Source organism: Lissotriton vulgaris, chromosome 9 (assembly GCF_964263255.1).
Source record: "Lissotriton vulgaris chromosome 9, aLisVul1.2, whole genome shotgun sequence".
Taxonomy (NCBI): domain Eukaryota; kingdom Metazoa; phylum Chordata; class Amphibia; order Caudata; family Salamandridae; genus Lissotriton; species Lissotriton vulgaris.
This window is the reverse complement of record NC_141697.1, coordinates 412,187,700-412,207,054: the sequence shown is the minus strand read 5'-3', so window position 1 is coordinate 412,207,054 and position 19,355 is coordinate 412,187,700. Positions and strand designations below refer to the sequence as shown.

The 19,355-nt window shown below is 50.9% G+C and overlaps 1 protein-coding gene across 1 annotated transcript in view; it reads right to left on the bottom strand.

The window, feature by feature from the left end:
* Positions 1-19,355, bottom strand: part of DYNC1H1 (dynein cytoplasmic 1 heavy chain 1) — a 1,654,074-nt gene that overhangs the window by 1,049,633 nt on the left and 585,086 nt on the right. Inside the window, exon 44 of the mRNA XM_086937823.1 lies at positions 10,009-10,142. Coding sequence (XP_086793949.1) covers positions 10,009-10,142 — 134 coding nt within the window. The remainder of the gene's footprint in view (positions 1-10,008; positions 10,143-19,355) is intronic.

Here is a 19,355-nt window from a genome sequence, read left to right as displayed (position 1 = left end):
TTTGAGTGCCATGAAGATTGCCATCAGTTCGAGAACATTGATGTGCATCTTCCGTTGCTGTTGCGTCCACAGTCCCTGCACCGTGTAGTGGAGGACATGAGCTCCCCATCCCTGGAGAGAGGCGTCCGTCGTCAGGATGATCTGTGGCACAGGCTTTTAGAATGGTCGGCCCTTACAAAGGTTTCGTGGATTCCACCAATGCAGAGAGTTGTATGCCCGACCGCTCACCAACACGACCGCTCCCGTCTAGCCTTGTTAGTGAGAGCCCGGCAGTCGACGCAGGCGTCCACGTCGTGGTCGGGGCCCAGGCACCGGAGACAGAGTCGGTGATGGTCCGTGACCGACATCGTGCGGTCACAACCGTCACAATTCTTGAAACCGGGCATCCTACCAGGCACCAAAAAGAGATTAGAAATTTAACAAAGTTGGTCAAAAGACCAGAGTACTGCTCTTCGGATCTGCGCTTACTGGCGCGGAAAAAAGAAGAACTGACATCAGCGTGCGGAGGCGGCGTCTATATACTCCAGCGAAGTCATCACGGCGCACGACGCCGACGACGGACGCGGAGCCGCAGGGGACGCCTGCAGATGACGCCTACCGACGCGCAGGGGTACTGCTACGCAAAAGTTTCCGGATCCAGACTGACGCCTGGGGATATTCTAAGGTAAGGAATCTAACACTAACGTGTTTCTTTCAGATACTGCTGTACGTGGGCGGGCTGGAGGTGGGATTTCGGGTAATTCAGTGAGAATCCCAGATCGTGCAGGAGGTGAATGGTGTGGGACATGTGGGCGGCACACTGCTGGGCTGACTTCGCTTGGATGAGCCAGTCGTCCAGATAAGGGTAGACGTGGATATTCAGTCTTCTGAGATGCGCCGCCACTGTCGCGAGGCACTTTGTGAACACCCTGGGTGCTGTGGTGACACCAAAAGGCAAAACCTTGAACTGGTAGTGCTGGTTTTGTATGGTGAAACGGAGGCATTTCCTGTGTGAAGGGTGCAGTGGAATGTGAAAGTACGCATCCTTCAGGTCTAAAGTTGCAAGAAAATCCCCCTGCCTGAGTAACGGGAGCACTTGCTGCAGGGTCAGCATATGGAAGTGCTCCGCCAGGATGTAGTGGTTGAGTGGCCTGAGGTCCAGGATGGGCCTGAGGGACCCGTCCTTTTTTGGTATTAAGAAGTACAGGGAGTAGTAGACCCCTGTGCCTCTTTCCTGCACTGGCACGAGCTCTATTGCTCGTTTTTGCAGCATGACGGTGACCTCCTGCTGCAGTAAGTGCAAGTGCTCGTCCGACATAGGACGGTGTCTTGGGGGCATGTTGGGTGGAGTGGATGTGAACTCCAGACAATAACGGTATTGGATGAGTTTTCTGACCCACCTGTCCGTGGTGATGGACTTCCAGACGGGCAGGAACTGCTAGAGTCTCCCCCCGACCGGTGTTGTGTGGTCGGGGGGCAGTGACAAGGCGTCACTGTTTGCTGGTGGCAGAGGATCTGGAGCTGTTTCCACGTCCTCTGCCCTTAGCGCTGTTGCCACGATATCCACCTCGACTCTTGTTGGTGTAAGTAGTCTGAGTGTTGCCCTTGTGGTATTGCGTGGACTGGGAGAGCTGGCCCCTGGAGACGCCTCTAGTGCTGCAGCAACGAAAGGACCCACCCCGAAACTGCTGGGACTGTAAGGCACCCATGGATTTTGCAGTCAGTGTCCTTTTTTATCTTCTCTAGGATGGTGTCAACCTCCAGGCCAAACAGGTGATCTGGGTTAACAGTTTGGTTCAGGATGGTGGTTTGGATTTCTGGCTTAAATCCAGAGATTCTCAGCCAGGCATGTCGCCAAAGCATAACACTAGTGTTTATAGCTCTGGCAGCGGTATGAGCTGCGTCCAGAGCGCACTTAATGGAAGCGTTAGAGATTAGCTTCCCTTCCTGAATCAGCATCTCAGCCCCTTCCTTGTATTGATCAGGCAGGTGTTGCAACAGGGTCTCCAGTGTATCGTAGTGTGCCCTGTCATAGCGCGCCAGAAGCGCCTGTGTGTTAGAAATGCGCCAGTTGTTGGCTGCCTGTGCTGCCACCCTCTTCCCCGAAGCCTCAAAGACCTTGGATTCTTTGTCTGGGGGAGGAGCATCACCCGTAGTCTGAGAATTAGCCCTCTTCCGGGCATTCAAGACGACAAGGGAGTCCAGAGGCAACTGTCCTTTAATGTAGGTAGGATCAGTAGGCGCTGACTTTTATTTCTTGCCAATCCTAGGGTTTATCACCCTTGCCCTATTAGGTTCTTTAAAGATCTCAGCAGCATGCTTTAAAACACCTTTCAGCATAGGCAGAGTTTTAACAGTTTTTTCTGATACTGAAAAGGTGTCAAAGAGGAAATCCACATCCACAGGGTCAGCATGTAGCTGGACGTTGTGATTGTTAGCTGCCCGTTCAATGAGGGCATTGAAAGCAGTAGAGTATTCTGTAGGTGACGTTTTAGCAGAAAAAAGTTGAGGGTCTTGTCCTAATTGAGGATCCCCAGGGTCACCACCAGCTGCCCAGGGTTCATTGGTATCCTCAGGGTCTGTATAGACTGGATAACTGTACTCCTCCTCATCATCATCTCCCTCACCAGCGTCCACATCTGAGTAAGTAGGTGACACATCATGAGTCTGTGGGGAAAGGGGTTCCACCAAGACGGGAGAGCAAGCAGAGTCCTTCTTGAGAGGGATCTTGTAAGACTCTAGTTGGGGTTCTGGGGTGATTTTCCGCTTCAGGAGGGAAAGCCTGCCCGTTTCGGCGTCTATGAAGTGTTCCTGACGCTCATCCCCCGAAGGTCGTCGAGGTCTCGGGCCGTGAACCACCGATGACTCCTTCGGAGCCGAGGTGATTCGAAGTCAGTTTGAGGAAGCTTGTCATCCGAGCTATCCTCCATGGCCCCGAGGGCCCCGTCATCGTCTCCTACCTCGTTGACGACTTCTTCGCCCTCGAACACCTCAGCATCCGCGTCGTAGTCATCTTCGACGTCCGACGCGGGGTTTGATTCAGAAACGTCCTGGATAGATTCGTCCTCAACATCCCCTGCATTGAAAATGTCCACAGGCGCCGGAGCAGATTGCTGGGCCTCCAGGCGCGCAGCTCGTCGAAGCTTAAGAGTCTTCTTAGACCTGAAGCGGGAACAAGCCATACCCTTGTCCTCATCGTGGTCCGGCGACAGACACTTGTTGCACACCGGGTGGACGTCGTTGTGGGGGTACTTCGAGTAACAGACCGGACATCTCTTGAATGGACTTCGGTCCATGATGGACGGTCGATAGGTCAGGAGCGTCGACTGGGCCTTCCGCGCCGAGAGCACGCGGGAGTAGAGAATCCGGCTCGGAGCCTAACTAGAAGAATAATGCCGAACGCAAGACAATACCGACGTATAGAGTAAAGACCTTTTGGTCTCAAGAAAGTTTTCTATCGATTCCGACAAGAGGGAATTAAAGCCATCCGAACCCAATGGCGGAAAAAAACAATCTGAGGATGGAGTCGATGCCCATGCTCACTGTAGTCCAGGGGAGGAGCCACCTATCTTGTGATACTTCGAAGACTCTTCCAGGACAACAATGTGCAATCATCCGGACCCAACACTAGGCGGCGATCTATGCACAGATATGAATTCAGCAGCCCACATGCCTCGAACCTAGACACTAGGATAGTCAATCCCTACAGGAGCACCGAAGTACTCGTGTTACCTCACCCCGAGGCTGCGGGTGCATAGGTGTCAAAGTGTGTCGGGTTTTCTCGTTGATTCCTATGGAGCCTTGGAAGAAGATGCTGCAGGCGACCAGGAGGAAGGTGTCCGGATGGATCCAAGGGTGGATCGGAGTTTAAGACGACCTGAAAGCAGAGGGGACAGAGTCTAGGTCACTAGCCAGTGACCGGGTGGAACCAGGGAGGAACCAGACGTCGTCGAGGAACAATCAGGGGCTGTTGTGAAGCTCGTCTTTGCAGCCACGAGGACCAGGAGGGGTCGAGGACGACCAGGTGCTGGAGAGGAGCTGTCCCACGAAGGTTCTCGCAGATGGAAGGGTCGACTTCAAGATCGGAGCCAACAAGCCTAAGCAAAGGCAACACACGCAGGATACACAAAAGGCTTCTGGTGCAGACTAGGAGGGTCTGAGGTACTTAACCTTTTCAGGGAAGCAAGGGCCAGTCTAGAGCAACCAGACCAGCGTTCGATTTTCAAAAGGATCGTCGCCACAGGGCTACTAGCCAACAGGCCAGCAACTGGACAACGCGTCGAGCAGAACACAAGCAGAAGGGCCCCACGCAGATCTCGTGGAGTGTGGAGGGCTGGTCTTCGGTGCAGGTGGAGCTCTGTGTCGGGGTGTCTCAGTACCCAGTGCACAGCTTCGAGGAGGCCTCAGGAGCTGCGCTCTTAGCAAGTTGCAGGCTTTCCAAGATGTCCGGTCCCACCTGTCCCAACGCCTTCCACAGTGCTCAGCTGTGCTGGAGTCGTGCAGTGGGGTCAGAGAGGTCTGGGAGTCTGAGAGTCTGGATCTTGTCAGGCTCTGTGCTCTGGTTCCGGCGGGAACGGGGACAAAGCAAGCCGTCGAGTTGCTGGATGGTGCCTGTTTGCCCAGGGTTGTCACTCCTTGGCCACAAGGGAGATTCTTCAGTCTTCAGCTCAAGTGAATGACGAAGGGTCCAAAGTTTCGTCTCAAGTCGGTTCCAGCATTAATCTAAAGTCTCCAGGGTCAGCCCCTACCTTTATACAACTAAAGGGGGCTGGTTTACTCACTAGGTCCCTCCTATGGGTGGGACCATGAAGGGGGGTGGTTACTCCCCCTTTCCTTTGTCCAGTTTCGCGCTGGAGTGCCCCAGCAACCGTTTTGAACAAGGGTATGCATGGAGCACCTAGTGTGCTCCAGGCAGTGTCTTTCTATTCAGCCCTCGCCCTGTCCCAATACACATCCTTCTGTCTGGGGTGGTGCTCGCACCTCCCCAAGCAGGAAACCTATTGTCCAAACCTACGTGACTGGAAGGACTCCCAGCAGCAGGAGGTCAGACTTGTGTCTGTGGCAGCAGCATCCATTTTGTGATGCTGGGGCTCTGGTTAACTTTAACCGGGTACAGTAGGTTCAACATGTCTTATCCCTCTAGGGTCCAGGTGATTAAGTCTCTCCTCCTACTTTGAAGGAAGAGGGTAGAAAGTGGGTGAGGTGATGGACTACCCCAAGTGGAAAGGAGTGACCACCTTAGGCAGGAAAGTATCTCTGGTCCTAAAAGCCATCTTATCCAAATGGAATAATGTAAAAGGAGGCTTGGAGCTAAGAGCCTTCAACTCACTTACCCTTCTAGCGAAAATTATTGCAACCAAAAAGATAGTTTGAAATGCTGGGACCCTTAAAGGACAACTATGTAATGGTTCAAAGGGTGAACCTCTCAAGATAGTGATAACCAAATTCAAAACGCATCGTGGCTTGATAAAAGGAGTGGGAGGAAAACTATTTGTGAGACCCTTAATGAATCTCATAACTATGGGAGATTTAAATAAGGTAAACAGAGAAAAGCCGACATGGCAGACAAGTAGCCCTCAACAGTAGCTACTACACAACCCTGTTGTGCTAGGGAAAGAGAAACTTCGAACATCAGACAAATGGGCCTGCAAAGGATCAATTGATCTCTCTCCACACCATTTAACAAACTTGGCCCACCTACCAGAATAGACCGCTTTGGTGGTCTCTCTTCTGGCCAATAATATAATATCCACCACATCCGGTGGGAGAGAGAAAAAGCTCAGGTTGCCCCGTTCAATCTCTAGGCATGAAGGTGGAGGCTCTTGAGGTGGGGTGTAGAACCTGACCCTGTGACTGCAAGGGGAGGTCTGCCCTGAGACGGAGATAGAGCAGAGGATGCAATGAGAGGTAAAGGAGGTCTGTGTACCACACTTCACTGAAAATCAATAGGATTTAAGCCCGGTCTTGGCAAATCTTCCTCAGAACTTGAGGATTCAAAGGTATGGGAGGAACAGAGTAAAGAAGCCATGAGCCTCAATCTAACTGAAACGCGTCCCCTAACGCTCCCCGCATCAGATACTGGAGACTGCACAATGCCGGGCAGTGTGCCTTTGAGAGAAAGTACCTTCTGTGAGAAGTTGGCCTGATATGCAGTGCTCACTATTCTAGTGATCACTATGTATCATTCCAAACGACCCTTATTGATGATTGGTTGTAAGTCAACCTTATAGACCAGCTATCCTAGTAGCATGGACAAGAGCAGTCTTTAGGCTAAACTCTAGAGGGCGTGTTAAGCCAGCTGTTATACCATCACATATACCCCTTGAACACCAAGTGAAAGGACACCACACAAGTTGTTATGAAAATAAAAGGATATTTATTTATAACAAGTCTACCCTGATCTCTTTATGAGTCAGGGAGCTAAGTACACAACAAAACTCTTAAGAAAATACTTTAAGTTGCACAATTTACACAAATTCCCGAGGGGCACGAAAAACCATATACTACAAAAGTGGAATGCGAAATACTAGCAGGTAAGTAACTGGATCCAGAGGCTTTAGGATCGCTAGGACTACACTACTGAACCTTCAGGTTAGGAGCAGGAGGCCTAGGGGGATCGGGTGCAGAGTGTGCACTCTCACGCGGGATGTAGGGACAAAGTCTATGGATGCTAGATTTCGTAAAGTTAGTGTTATCGGACGAATCCGACTAGATAGGCTGAAAACGAACAAGGATTTGGACACTTAGATAGCCAACCTATGTTGGAGCACCGAAATACTCAAGTTACCTAGCCCAGGGGCTGCAGCTGCATAGGGCTCAAAAGACGTTGGGAATCCTCGTTACAGTCTATGGAGCCTGAAAGAAGAAGTTGCTGGCAGGCGACCAGTGATGAAGTTCGATGTGATCCAAGCCTGGATCGAAGATGGAGACGACCTGAAAGCAGAGGGGACTCAGTTCTTAATCACTAACCAGTGATCAGATGGGCACCAGGATGGCACCGGATGAAGTCACCTCGACCAGGTGAGTGGGCGACGCTGGGCTCTGCAGTCTCTCGGACCAGGAGGCGTTGTCGGCGACCAGGATGGAGGTGCGAGCTGTCCCACGAAAGTATCTGCTGTCGGCGATGCTGGACCCAGGATTGGGGCAACAACTCTTGGAAAATGCAAGCCCACGCGGTGGACTCAAAATGGCGTCTGGAGTGGACCAGGAGGGTCCGGGGTGCTCCTCTGTTGGAGGGGAGCAAGGGCCAGTCTGGAGCAACCAGACCAGCGATGGAAGTGTCGTGGTTCGTCGTCAGGAGGTCCACAAGCCAGCAGGCAAGTAGCTGGACAACGCGGTGAGCAGCAAAGAGCAGAAGGGCCCCACGCAGATCTCGTGGATGTTGGGGGGGCTGGACTTCGGTGCTGGTGCTGCTCAGGGTTAGGGCTTCTCAAACCCCAAAGCACTCACTCGAGGATCCCTCGGCGGTCGTGCTGGATAAGCGTCGTGCAGTCTTGGAGATGGCCGGTCCCTCGAGGTCTCGTCACACCCACGAATCTCAGCTGGGCTGATGATGTAGGTAGAGGTCAGAGGTGCCAGGGAAGCCGGGTCTCGTCGTGCTGGTCGGTCTGGTTCCGGAGGAAGGACGTGCAGCAAACCGCAACATACTTAGTTGGTGCCTGCTGATGCAGGGTGACTACTCCTTAGTCACAAGGGAGAAATCTTGAGAAGAAGTCAAGAGTTCCTTTCATGGAAAGTAGTTTCAGGATTCAAAGATGATCTAATTTGGTAGGGTCCCCGCTCCCACCTTTATTCTAAAGAAAGGGGCTGGCACGCGACTAGGTCCTGCCCATGGGTGGGACCAGGAAGGGGGGTGGTTACACCCCTCTCCCCTGTCCGGACTTTCCCCAGCTCAGGGGCTGGTGTGCCCCTGGAACTGGTTCAAGCCGGCATATGCACAGTGAGCACCGGGGTGCCACTTGCAGTCACCTTCCTCTCAGCCCTGCCTACCTGGGATACACAAAACCCTGTCTGGGATGGTGCTAGCACCGCCCCTGACAGGAAACCCTTTGTCCAAGCTCTCCTCGCTGGAAGGACTCCCAGCAGCAGGAGGTCAGACTTGTGTCTGTGGTGGCAGCATCCATTTTGTGATGCTGAGGCTCGAGTTAACTTTAACCGGGGTTCACAGTTACATACATGTCGTGTCTCTCTAGAAGGGTGGAATGCTAACCCCGTCGCCAGAATTGGCGAGGGGTTAGTATTCCAATTCGTATGACACCTTACTCAACATGTTTTGATAAAGCGATGCCAAAGTTGGCAAATAACCGCGAGGATTATAATGCACTTAAGAGTATATGATACGCGTTATCATGGAACAGCTATTAGGACTTGGTTCCGCAAGCTGCAAACGGGCTCAGCTCATGCCAGAGCACCATCTCACATAATTCCAAGCACTCTGCCTTCAGGATTGATAAGGCCTGCCATAGGAGTGACTGATCGGAATATATGTGTCCATTTTAGATTTAGATATAGGGATACTATATCTAAAGCAAAGGGTGATTACACCACCTTGCCCCAGCTGTCGTGCAGCCAGTTGTGTCAGATTTAGATGGCCAGCCAGGGATGGCATAATACATGCTGCAGCCCCTGGTAGGCTTTGGGTACACCTATGCCCTGGGTACAGGGACTGATAAGGTGGCCCAGTACCAATTGGTAAATGCACCCAAGGTACACGTGTCAATTTAGTGAGAGAACAGCTAGGCTGTGGGTCTGATTAGCAGGCTCACAGCCAGGGAAGTCGTAAACCAGTGAAGCAAAAAGCAAAAATCTGGGGTGATCATAGGATTGCAGACCCTACTCTCCTACACCTTCTTTCTTGCATGGTATGCCCCCACTTTGGTTGAATTGCTGATGTACTTTGACTGACTGTGCCCTGGGCTCCGGCCAATCAGGTGCCCAGGGACTGTGTTCCTTCCCTAAAAACTGTATTGAAGCCTAAACCCAATTGGCATTTCTGGCCACATGTCAGCCGCTGGTAAATGTTACCCTAGGTACCCAAGGCACTGTGACCAGAGAAGGCCCCTAAGGCTGCAGCACGTATTGTGCCATCCTTAGAGGCCCTGTACCCTGACACACACACACCGCCTTTGCAGGCTGAGTGTCTTGGTGCAGAACAAACCACAGAGTCGACATGGCACACATCCCTGGCACACATCTACTATGGCACACATCTACTACTTTAGAGAGTAAGGTTATATCTAACTTTAGCCTCTGCCATACCTCTGGGGACTGTGGACTCTGTGCAAACTGTACCTTACTTTGGTCCAGTATATACAGAGCCACTTTCATACAGCGCTTCTAGGTGCAATTGAACAGTGTTCAAAGCGCCAAACTTTTCAAGCGGCACAGCAATGGAAAAGCGCAAGCAAGACATACAATACTGTCGAAGACGGGATAAGACCGAAGACTGGTACTGAACGCAGTTGAACACGGAGAAGAGGCACACACGTCTGAACCAGACAGTGGAGAGAGAAAACAATCTAATAAAAAAGTTGGTGCACATGTGTAATATCACAGAGAGGAGGCGTCGCTCTACCTCGTGACGCAAAATAATTTGTCGAAGAAAAACAAGTTGCATGAATCCAACCTCAACACTAGATGGGAGTATGCAGAGCACATGTATCTACAGACCCACTTGCCATCGAACATGCACTTAGAACACACTGAACTTTGAGCCTGCTCAGTAAATGGCCAATCCTGATGGCAGAAAAAAAAATTCATATGGGGTCTGTGCCCATATGCAAAGTACAACGGGAAGAGAAGTTCCACCATATCTCGTGAATCGACAACCACTTGCAAATGTTCAAGCCCAACATTACATGGCAGGAGTATGCTAAGCATTTCTATCTACAGCCACACATGCTACGAACTAATGCATGCTCTTTGTATCTTGATATTTAATAAAATGCTAAAAACTAGGCGATTACAGAAAATCTGCATCACCAAACGAGTATTGCGTTTTTAGAAGGCAATAAGAGGATTTCAACTTACCGGTCAATTCTTAACACATGGTCTAGAACTTCATTAAATAATACAAGGGGAACATCCAGTTCTTCCTCGTAAAACACTTTCAGTCGAGCTTTTACATAGTCCCTGAGCTCCTCTTGGTCTACTGGAATGTAATCCTGAACACAAAGGACAAAATTATCGATAAATATCAGAAAAGAAGTGCAGTATCAAAATAGATTTAACTAAAACACAGCAGGATATTTTCCACGTACTAAGTGTTGGTAGGAACTGTATCTACTCGCTGATATTAATATATAATATTAAGTGAGGAAAACCGTTTTGCAGCTAGCATACAACTATTTTATAATGATCAGATGCACTCTAAACCATCTCTAAATGACTCCGCCTTAAAAATTATTCTTTACACTTCCAACAGAGGTTGAAATATGTACATGTGAAACATTTTGCATCTTAGATTTCCATTTGTTGCATTGTGAAGCAAGTACTATGGCCTTGCGAGGTAGATGGGCTAATGGTGCATTAATTATAATGCTCAGCAAATTTCTTCATAAAGCTCCTCTTCGATTAAGATGGAAAACAATTTTCAGAGGTTCACAGACATCTATTTCTATATTCCCCAAACTAGTTTGTAGTTTCTGGTTCATAGATCCTCTACTTTTGTTAACATATTTGTCTGAACTGTTTCGCTCTGCTTCGAATTCTAGTTGCAATTATTTACCCGAATAGGGGTTGTGGTAGGCAGGCAGGGACTCCGGTGCGGGGGTGGACAGGTAAGGGCATTCTTCAACTGCCACTTTCACCGTTTAATACAAAGGCATGGTTCCAGCAAAAGCTTCCTTACACACATTTAAGTACTTCAGACACAAATCTGGTCACAACTTCTATTCAACAAAACTCCAGCAAAAACCATCAGAAAAGCAAATTGGTGAAATTCAACCCTGGAGAAGATGACCCAATTAGTTAATTTAAAACATACTAGTGAACACCATCTCTCCACCACATTAACTTCTCAATTTCCTCTACACAAAACCATTCAACTCAGGACTTCTAGTGATCAGTGCTTAATTTCAGAAGGCGTTTAGCAGGACTCATGCCGGAACATATTTCAAAGCAATAGAATTTAAATAAGGTATTTGCATTTAAAAATGTCGAAGTGTGTAGTTAAATTTGTAACTGTGATGCACAAGTTTGAATATGCTACTTACCAGTATGCATCTGTTCTTGGCATGTAGGGCTGCTAACATTCATATCTTTGCATTAGATCGCCACCTAGTGTTGGGTCCGGATGATCGCACATTGTTGTCCTGGAAGAGTCTTCGAAGTATCCTGAGATGGGTGGCTCCTCCCCTGGACTACAGTGCGCATGGGCATCGGCTCCATCCCCAGATTGTTTTTCGCCATTGTGGCAAAGGATGGAGTGAAAAGTGTAAAGGATGTCCATGCTAATGATTGAATACAATAGTATATCTGCAGCTGCGACAGGCACCGGGGAGGAGGGTGGGCGATATGAATGTTAGCAGCCCTACATGCCAAGAACAGATGCATACTGGTAAGTAGCATATTCAGTTCGAGGCATGTGGGCTGCTAAATTCATATCTTTGCATAGAATACATAGCAGTCCCTCCATCAGCGGCGGGTGCCCGTGCCAGCTGCAGAAACCTGAAAAAGTGTCTTGAGAACAGCCTGCCCTACAGCCGCTTGCTGTTTGGAATGTACATCAACACAGTAGTGTTTTGTAAAGGTATGTGGTGTAACCCACGTGGCTGCTCTGCAAATGTCCTCTAGAGGAATGTTTCCAAGGAAAGCCATGGATGCCCCCAACTTGCGTGTGGAGTGTGCCTTTGGGGGTATTGTTAAAGTGCGCTTGGCTTTATGATAACAGATTTGAATGCACTTAACAATCCATCTGGCTATTCCTGCTTTGGAAATTGGGTTGCCCTTGTGTTGTGGTGAGAAGGCAACAAAGAGTTGTTTTGTCTTCCTAAAGTGTTGTGTCCTGTCTATGTAGTACATCAATGCCCTCCGTACGTCTAACGTATGGAGCATCCTTTCCGCCACTGTTTGTGGGTTCTGGAAGAATGCGGGCAAATCGATAGTCTGGTTGAGATGAAAATGTGACACCACCTTTGGAAGGAATTTGGGGTTAGTGCGTAGTACTACCCTATTTGGATGAATCTGGATGAATGGTTCTTGTATCGTGAGTGCTTGCAACTCACTTACTCGTCTTAGTGACGTAATGGCAATTAGGAAAGCAACTTTCCACGTTAGGAATTGCAGTTCGCACGAGTGCATTGGCTCAAACGGTGGTCCCATCAGTCTTGTGAGGACCACATTGAGGTTCCACACGGGAGCTGGCGGTGTTCTTGGGGGAATGACTCGCTTCAGGCCTTCCAGAAACGCTTTAATGGCCGGCACCCTGAAGACTGAGAGATGCTGCCTATTTTGAAGGTAAGCTGCGATGGCGGATAGATGTATCCGAATAGAAGTGAACGCTAGTTTGCACTTATAAAGGTGTAACAGATAGCAAATGATGTTAGGGATAGATGCATCTAGCGGGTTTATGTCATTGTCTGCACAGTAAATGACAAAACGCTTCCATTTTGCGGCATAGCATGCTCTGGTTGACGGCTTCCTCGCCTCCTTGATGATGTTCATGCATTCAGGAGGTAGGTTTAGGTACCCAAACTCTAAGACTTCAGGAGCCAGATCGCTAGGTTGAGCTGTTGCGGATCTGGATGCTGAATTTCTCCATGGTTCTGCGTCAGAAGTCTGGGCGTGAGGCGCAGTCTTTGATGCGGGACCACTGAGAGTTCGAGGAACGTGGTGTACCATGCCTGGCGCGCCCACGTTGGAGCAACTAGGATGAGTGTCATGGAGTGTTGCCGTAGTTTCCTCGCCACCAGTGGTATCAGGGGTGTCGGGGGAAAAGCGTAAGCAAATTTGCCTGACCAGTTCATCCATATCGCATTGCCCTGCGATTGGGGGTGTGGGAACCTGGCGGCGAAGCTTTGGCATTTTGCGTTCTCCCTTGTGGCGAACAGGTCTATGTCTGGACGCCCCCACCTTTGGAAGTACGGCTGGAGTACCGATGGATGTATCTCCCACTCGTGCATTTGATGACTGTATCTGCTGAGCAGATCCGCCATCTGATTGTCCTTCCCCGGGAAGTGTTCTGCCATGAGGAAGATGTTCCTCTGAATGGCCCACTTCCACATGCTCTGAGCCAGGTGAGACAGCTGTGGTGAGTGGGTGCCCCCCTGCTTTTGGATGTAGTACATCGCGGTCATGTTGTCCGTCCGGACTAACACCACTTTGTTGCACAGATGTACAATGAAGGACTTGAGTGCCATGAAGATCGCCATCAGTTCTAGATAGTTGATGTGCATCTTCTGTTGCTGCGTCGTCCATAGTCCCTGCACTGTGTAAGTGAGCAGGTGTGCTCCCCATCCCTGGAGAGATGCGTCCGTCGTCAGGATAACTTGTGGCACTGGCTCCTGGAACAGTCGGCCCTTGCAAAGGTTGTGTGGAGTCCACCAATGCAGAGAGTTGTATGCCCGACTGGTAACCAACACTAGGTCTGTTAATTGTCCCTGAGCCTGTGTCCACTGATTTGCTAAGCACTCCTGGAGCGGGCGCATATGCAACCGTGCGTGCGGGACTATGAAGATGCAGGAGGCCATCATGCCTATCAACTGCATGAACACTCTTGCTGGAAGTGAGTGTCCCGGTCTGAACTTCTGGATTAAAGACTGTATGCCGTCTATCCTGACCTGGTTTGGTCGTGCCGAGGCTGTCAGGGTATTGATTGTCGCACCCAGAAACTGCCGGACGTGTGCCGGCTGAAGGTGTGACTTTGGGTAATTCAACGAGAAACCCAGGTCGTGAAGGAGGTGAATGGTAGTCGACATGTCCGCGGCGCACTGCTGTTCCGACCTGGCTTGAACGAGCCAGTCGTCGAGGTAGGGGTAGACATGGATGTTCTGCCTCCTGAGGTGCGCTGCTACAGTCGCCAGACACTTGGTAAAGACCCTTGGGGCAGTTGTGACTCCGAAGGGTAGGACTTTGAACTGATAATGCGTGCCCAGTATAGTGAACCTGAGGTACTTTCTGTGGGACGGATGTAGCGGAATGTGGAAATAAGCATCCTTGAGATCCAAGGTTGCTAAGAAGTCTCCTTTGTTTAACATAGGAAGAATCTGTTGCAGTGTAAGCATGTGGAAATGCTCTGACAGTATGTACAGATTGAGGGGACGGAGATCCAGAATTGGTCTGAGAGATCCGTCCTTCTTTGGAATGAGGAAGTACAGGGAATAAACCCCTGTGCCTTCCTCCCCCACTGGCACGAGCTCGATTGCCCCTTTTTGCAGCATCACCAACACTTCCTGCTGCAATAAGTGCAAGTGCTCTGCGGACATAGGTCTTTGCCTTGGTGGAATGTTGGGTGGAGTGGACTTTAACTCTAGACAATAATCGTACTGGATAAGCTGTCGCACCCACCTGTCTGTGGTGATGTTGATCCAGACGGGCAGGAACTGCTGTATTCTCCCCCCGACAGGTGTTAAATGGTCGGGGGGCAGTGACAGAGAGTCACTGGTTGCTCGGGGCAGAGGAGCGTGAATTGTTGCCTCCTTTGCCACGTCCTTTGTTGCTGTTTCCCCTGTAGCCCCTCTTGTTTTGTTTGGGGTACGAGGACTGTGCTCCACCTCTAGGGAACTGTGACTGTTGACCCATCTGTCCTCTGGTGACTCCACGGGCACCTGAGCGACGAAAATTATTGCCACGAAACTGCTGAGATTGTAGGGCCCCCATCGATTTAGCGGTTTCAGTGTCCTTTTTAATCTTTTCCAGGGTGGTGTCAACATCTGGACCAAACAGTCTATCCGGATTGACTGGTTGATTAAGTATGGTTGTTTGAATGTCAGGTTTGAACCCCGATATGCGGAGCCAAGCCTGTCTCCTGAGCATGACACTGGTGTTAATGGCCCTAGCGGCTGTGTCCGCGACATCAAGTGCGCACTTTATGGCCGCGTTGGAAATCAGTTGTCCTTCTTGTATAATCATTTTGGTGCCCTCTTGAAACTGCGGAGGCAGGTGTTCTACAATCTGCTCTAGTGTGTCGTAATGTGATCTATCATACCGTGCCAGTAGTGCCTGTGTATTTGCAATACGCCAAAAATTGGCAGCCTGTGCAGCCACTCTTTTGCCTCCTGCCTCTAGCACTTTGGACTCCTTATCCGGGGGAGGAGCTTCACCCGTTGTTTGGGAGTTGGCCCTCTTGCGTGCGTTTGCTACCACCAAGGAGTCAAGCGGCAATTGTCCTCGAATGTATGCAGGGTCTGCAGGCGCTGGTCTGTACTTTTTTTCAATACGTGGGTTGACCACCCTCGCCCTGGTAGGCTCTTTAAAGATGTCCGCAGCATGCTTGAGGACCCCTTTGAGCATAGGCAGGGTCTTTACATTTCTTTCCGAAACTGAAAATGTGTCGAATAGAAAGTCCTCCTCAACTGGGTCAGCATGCATGTCCACATCATGATTAGCAGCTGCCCTCTCAATGAGTGCATGAAAACCTGCAGAATCCTCTGTAGGGGATGCACGTGTACTGAAAGTCTGTGGGACTTGCCCCACATCTTGGGTGCCTTGGTCCCCAATGCCATAATAAGAATCTGGCTGTGCATCAGGTTCATTGACTGGGAACGTGTATTGTTCATCTTCAGCATAGCCCTCGCTTTCAGAGTGGTCTGGAGACTGTGTTGGGCTCCTTCCCAGAGGAGGCTGGATAGGTTCCATGAGGCCTGAGGCGTCCTGTGGAAACTTTTTCTTCTTTAGGGGAATGACGTAGGATTCCACCGGCTGCGAAGTGATCTTCCTTTTATAAAGGGTTAACTTCCCCGTGTCCGCGTCTATGAAACACTCCGAATCCTCTTCAGGGTCGAGCAGTTGACCCGAAGATGTCCCTGCCGTAGAAGATTCCGACTTCTTTGGCGTCGATTTCGAGGAAAAGGCCTTTGGCACCACTTTTGGCGGTAGAAGGAAGAGGAGCTTACTTGCCGGTTTGACCGGGACGTCTGCCGCCTTCTGCGTCGATGGCGTAGGCGTCGACGAAGAAAAAGCCTTGTCTTTAATTCTTTGTAGTGAAGCAGCCACGAGAGATGCGTCGGTGACCGGTGTCTTTGGCACCGACGAGGTGGCCTTGCCTTCGGATGCGACGTTCCGTTGGTCTTTTGGAGGGATGGACGGCCCCGAGTCCCTAGAGCGATGCGCAGATGTCCCCGTCGGAGCCGGGGCAGTGTCGGTTGTCTTGGCAGGCTTCGCCGGCGCCGGCGCGCTTGTCTTGTGCGTGCCACCCTTTTTAGAGGATTTCTCCTCCGGCGCCGATTTCGACCCTGTGGAATCGCCGTGTTTCTTCGACTTCTGCGGACCGGAGGTCGACGGAGTCGATGAGGTCGCCGGTTTATTTGTTTTTGCTGTTGCGACCGCCATCTTAGGGACGATTGAGTCCTTAACTTTCGGTTTCGGGTCGGCCATTTTAGGTGTAGTCGAGACCGTTGCTTTCAGTTTCGGTTTCGAAACCCTCGGCGAAGCAAGTATGTCCGTGGCCGGGCCGACAGGCGGGGCCGTGGCTTGCGCTACAGGGTCTTGGGTAAGGCCGACAGGCGATCCCGCGACCCTTTCCTGATGTTCATCAACTTCGGGGCATAGCTCGTCCCCTGAGCTATCTTCCTCGGCCCCATAAACCATAACGTCGTCCCCTACCTCGTCGACGTATTCAAGGCCTTGACCCACGACTCCGTCGTCGTCATACTCCGGATCAGCCTCGACCTCCGTCTCAGGCGGGGAGATCTGAAGATGATGGCTCTGGTCCTCTTCTTCTTGATCGCCGAAGATGTTATCCGGATCCGGGGCCGCCTGTTTGGCCACGAGGCGCACTGCGCGCCGAATCGTAAGAGTTTTCTTCGACCTGAACTTCGCACAGGCCCGGCAACTTCCTTCGTCATGGTCTGGCGAAAGGCACTTATTACAGACCGGGTGTACGTCTATATGTGGGTATTTGGACCCACAGAGCGGGCAGAGTTTAAACGGACTCCGCTCCATGCTGGGAACTTAGAGTCGAGTCGCGATGAGAAGGCCTCGATGTCCGAAGAGTAGTAAAAACTCCGGTGATTCCGGCTCCGAGAGGCGGAAGAACTCGAGACCGTACGCAAACAATACCGACGTAAAGAACCCAAAGCCTTTTGGCCGTAAAAAGAGATGTTTATTCGGTTCCGACGGAGAGACGTCGAGACCGCATCCGAACCCAATGGCGGAAAAAAACAATCTGGGGATGGAGCCGATGCCCATGCGCACTGTAGTCCAGGGGAGGAGCCACCCATCTCAGGATACTTCGAAGACTCTTCCAGGACAACAATGTGCGATCATCCGGACCCAACACTAGGTGGCGATCTAATGCAAAGATATGAATTTAGCAGCCCACATGCCTCGAACACTTACCTTCGGTAACGATGTATCTGGTAGAGACGATTCTAGCCACAGATTCCTTAACGTAGAATTATCCCCAGGCGCGAGACTGGATCCAGAAATATTTTGTCCAGCATCCCTGCGCACCGGGGGGACAGCATCACGCGTTTCCGCCCCGACGTTGTCCGCGTACGTGAAGTCAGCGAGGTCACGTAAGTCCCACCCTGGCGCACCTACGTCAGTTTTCTTCTGAGAACATTTCCGCGCCACAACATGGAGCCACCAGACATAAACTGGGACAGTATGGGAACAGTATAGGAACAATGTGCGAAAGAGCAGAAACATAGAAAAGGATGGTGAGGCACACCACCATAAGGGGCAGTGCCAGACACTGCAGCACCTAGGGCCAGGGAAAGGAATAAATATCAGAGCACTGTCCTGAACAGCAACCCTGCCAGTACGGAAATAGCCACCCTAGAGACAAAGAACATATGAAAAAATTTCATAACATGACCAAAAGGGAGGATCTGAACAAATAAACAGGACGAACATTCTGCCAAAAAGAGCAAAAGAATGCACTCACAGAAGACATAACCACCCACAGGGAGGAGAGTGTAGAAGACCAAGCCAAAGGTCCTCGCAGAACGGGGAGGAAGGGTGGGTCGTAAAGGAATCTGCGGCTAGAATCGCCTCTACCAAATACATCGTTACAGAAGGTAAGTAACTCGTACATCTGATAGAGACTACAGCCGCAGATTCCTTAACGTAGAATAGATACTCTAGCCATACCCAGAGGGGGGATGGTCTGCAAAGGGACCTCACCCACCTGGACGCAATAGAAGGTCCTACAGGGGACGAGTCCAACAGGGCGAAGAGCCTTGTCTCCCCAGGCAAGGGAGGAAGCCCATCATCCAGAAGACCACCGATCCCAAAGGGGTCTCGGGGAAACAAGAAAAAGGAAGCCCGTCCTCACTCAACAGGAGAAACAAGGGCAAGGCGAAAGGAGGGTAGAGCACCCCACGCCCATACAGGGTAAAAGAAGCTCCACCCAAGGCCCATGGAATGAAAAGGAGCAACAAGGAAGAAGAGCAACCTAGAGACTCCACACTAATCACAGCCAGAAGGCAATAGACCGACAGAACAGCGCCGGCAGCAATAAGCAGGCAGAAGCAGAAAGGGCAGCCCGAGGCCACCCTGGAGGAACGTCCAATGCTCTGCAGGGACAGACTGCACCCGAAAGAGGGACAAGGAACTCGAGAACCATCACATCCCCCAGGGAGGAGAGGTAGAACTGAGGGCATAGCCCACTGGAAGAAGCTGACAAGGCAAGGATGACTGTCCCACTAAGCGCCAAGAAGGCACAACAGTGCAGAAAAACAGTAAGTCGGCACCAGCAAGCACAGCCAGACGCAGAGAACACCAAGGAACGATGCACTCAGGGCAAGCCAGACGCCAGACCAAGACAGAGCAGGAAGGTGAAGAAAGGCCCGTATACGCCCTAGAGGGGAGTCAGCATACACGGCCCAAAAAGAAGTAGATCCAGACAGAGCCATGACGCCAGGTCGCAGACAGCAGGCCGACTAGGCCAATAGCGCAGCGACCCCGGAGAAGGATACCCCGGGGCGCGACCCAAGCCATCAGCAAGAGGATTGCACCTGCAACATACCATAATGCCACGGAGAGCAGAGGCTCGAAGGCGACCACATCTCCCCAGCACATTACCCATATAACAGTTAACACCACCACACAGGGCACGTTATGACCCAAGACATGGGAACCCTCGTAGGATAAAGACTTTCGCTGCAGAAGACAACAGGCAAGACCTGCGGTAAAACCCACAGAAGGCTTGTCAAGCAGCCAAAGAGAAAGAAACCGAAGGCCTAGTCTAAGGGCCAGTATGGGTTAGAAAACCC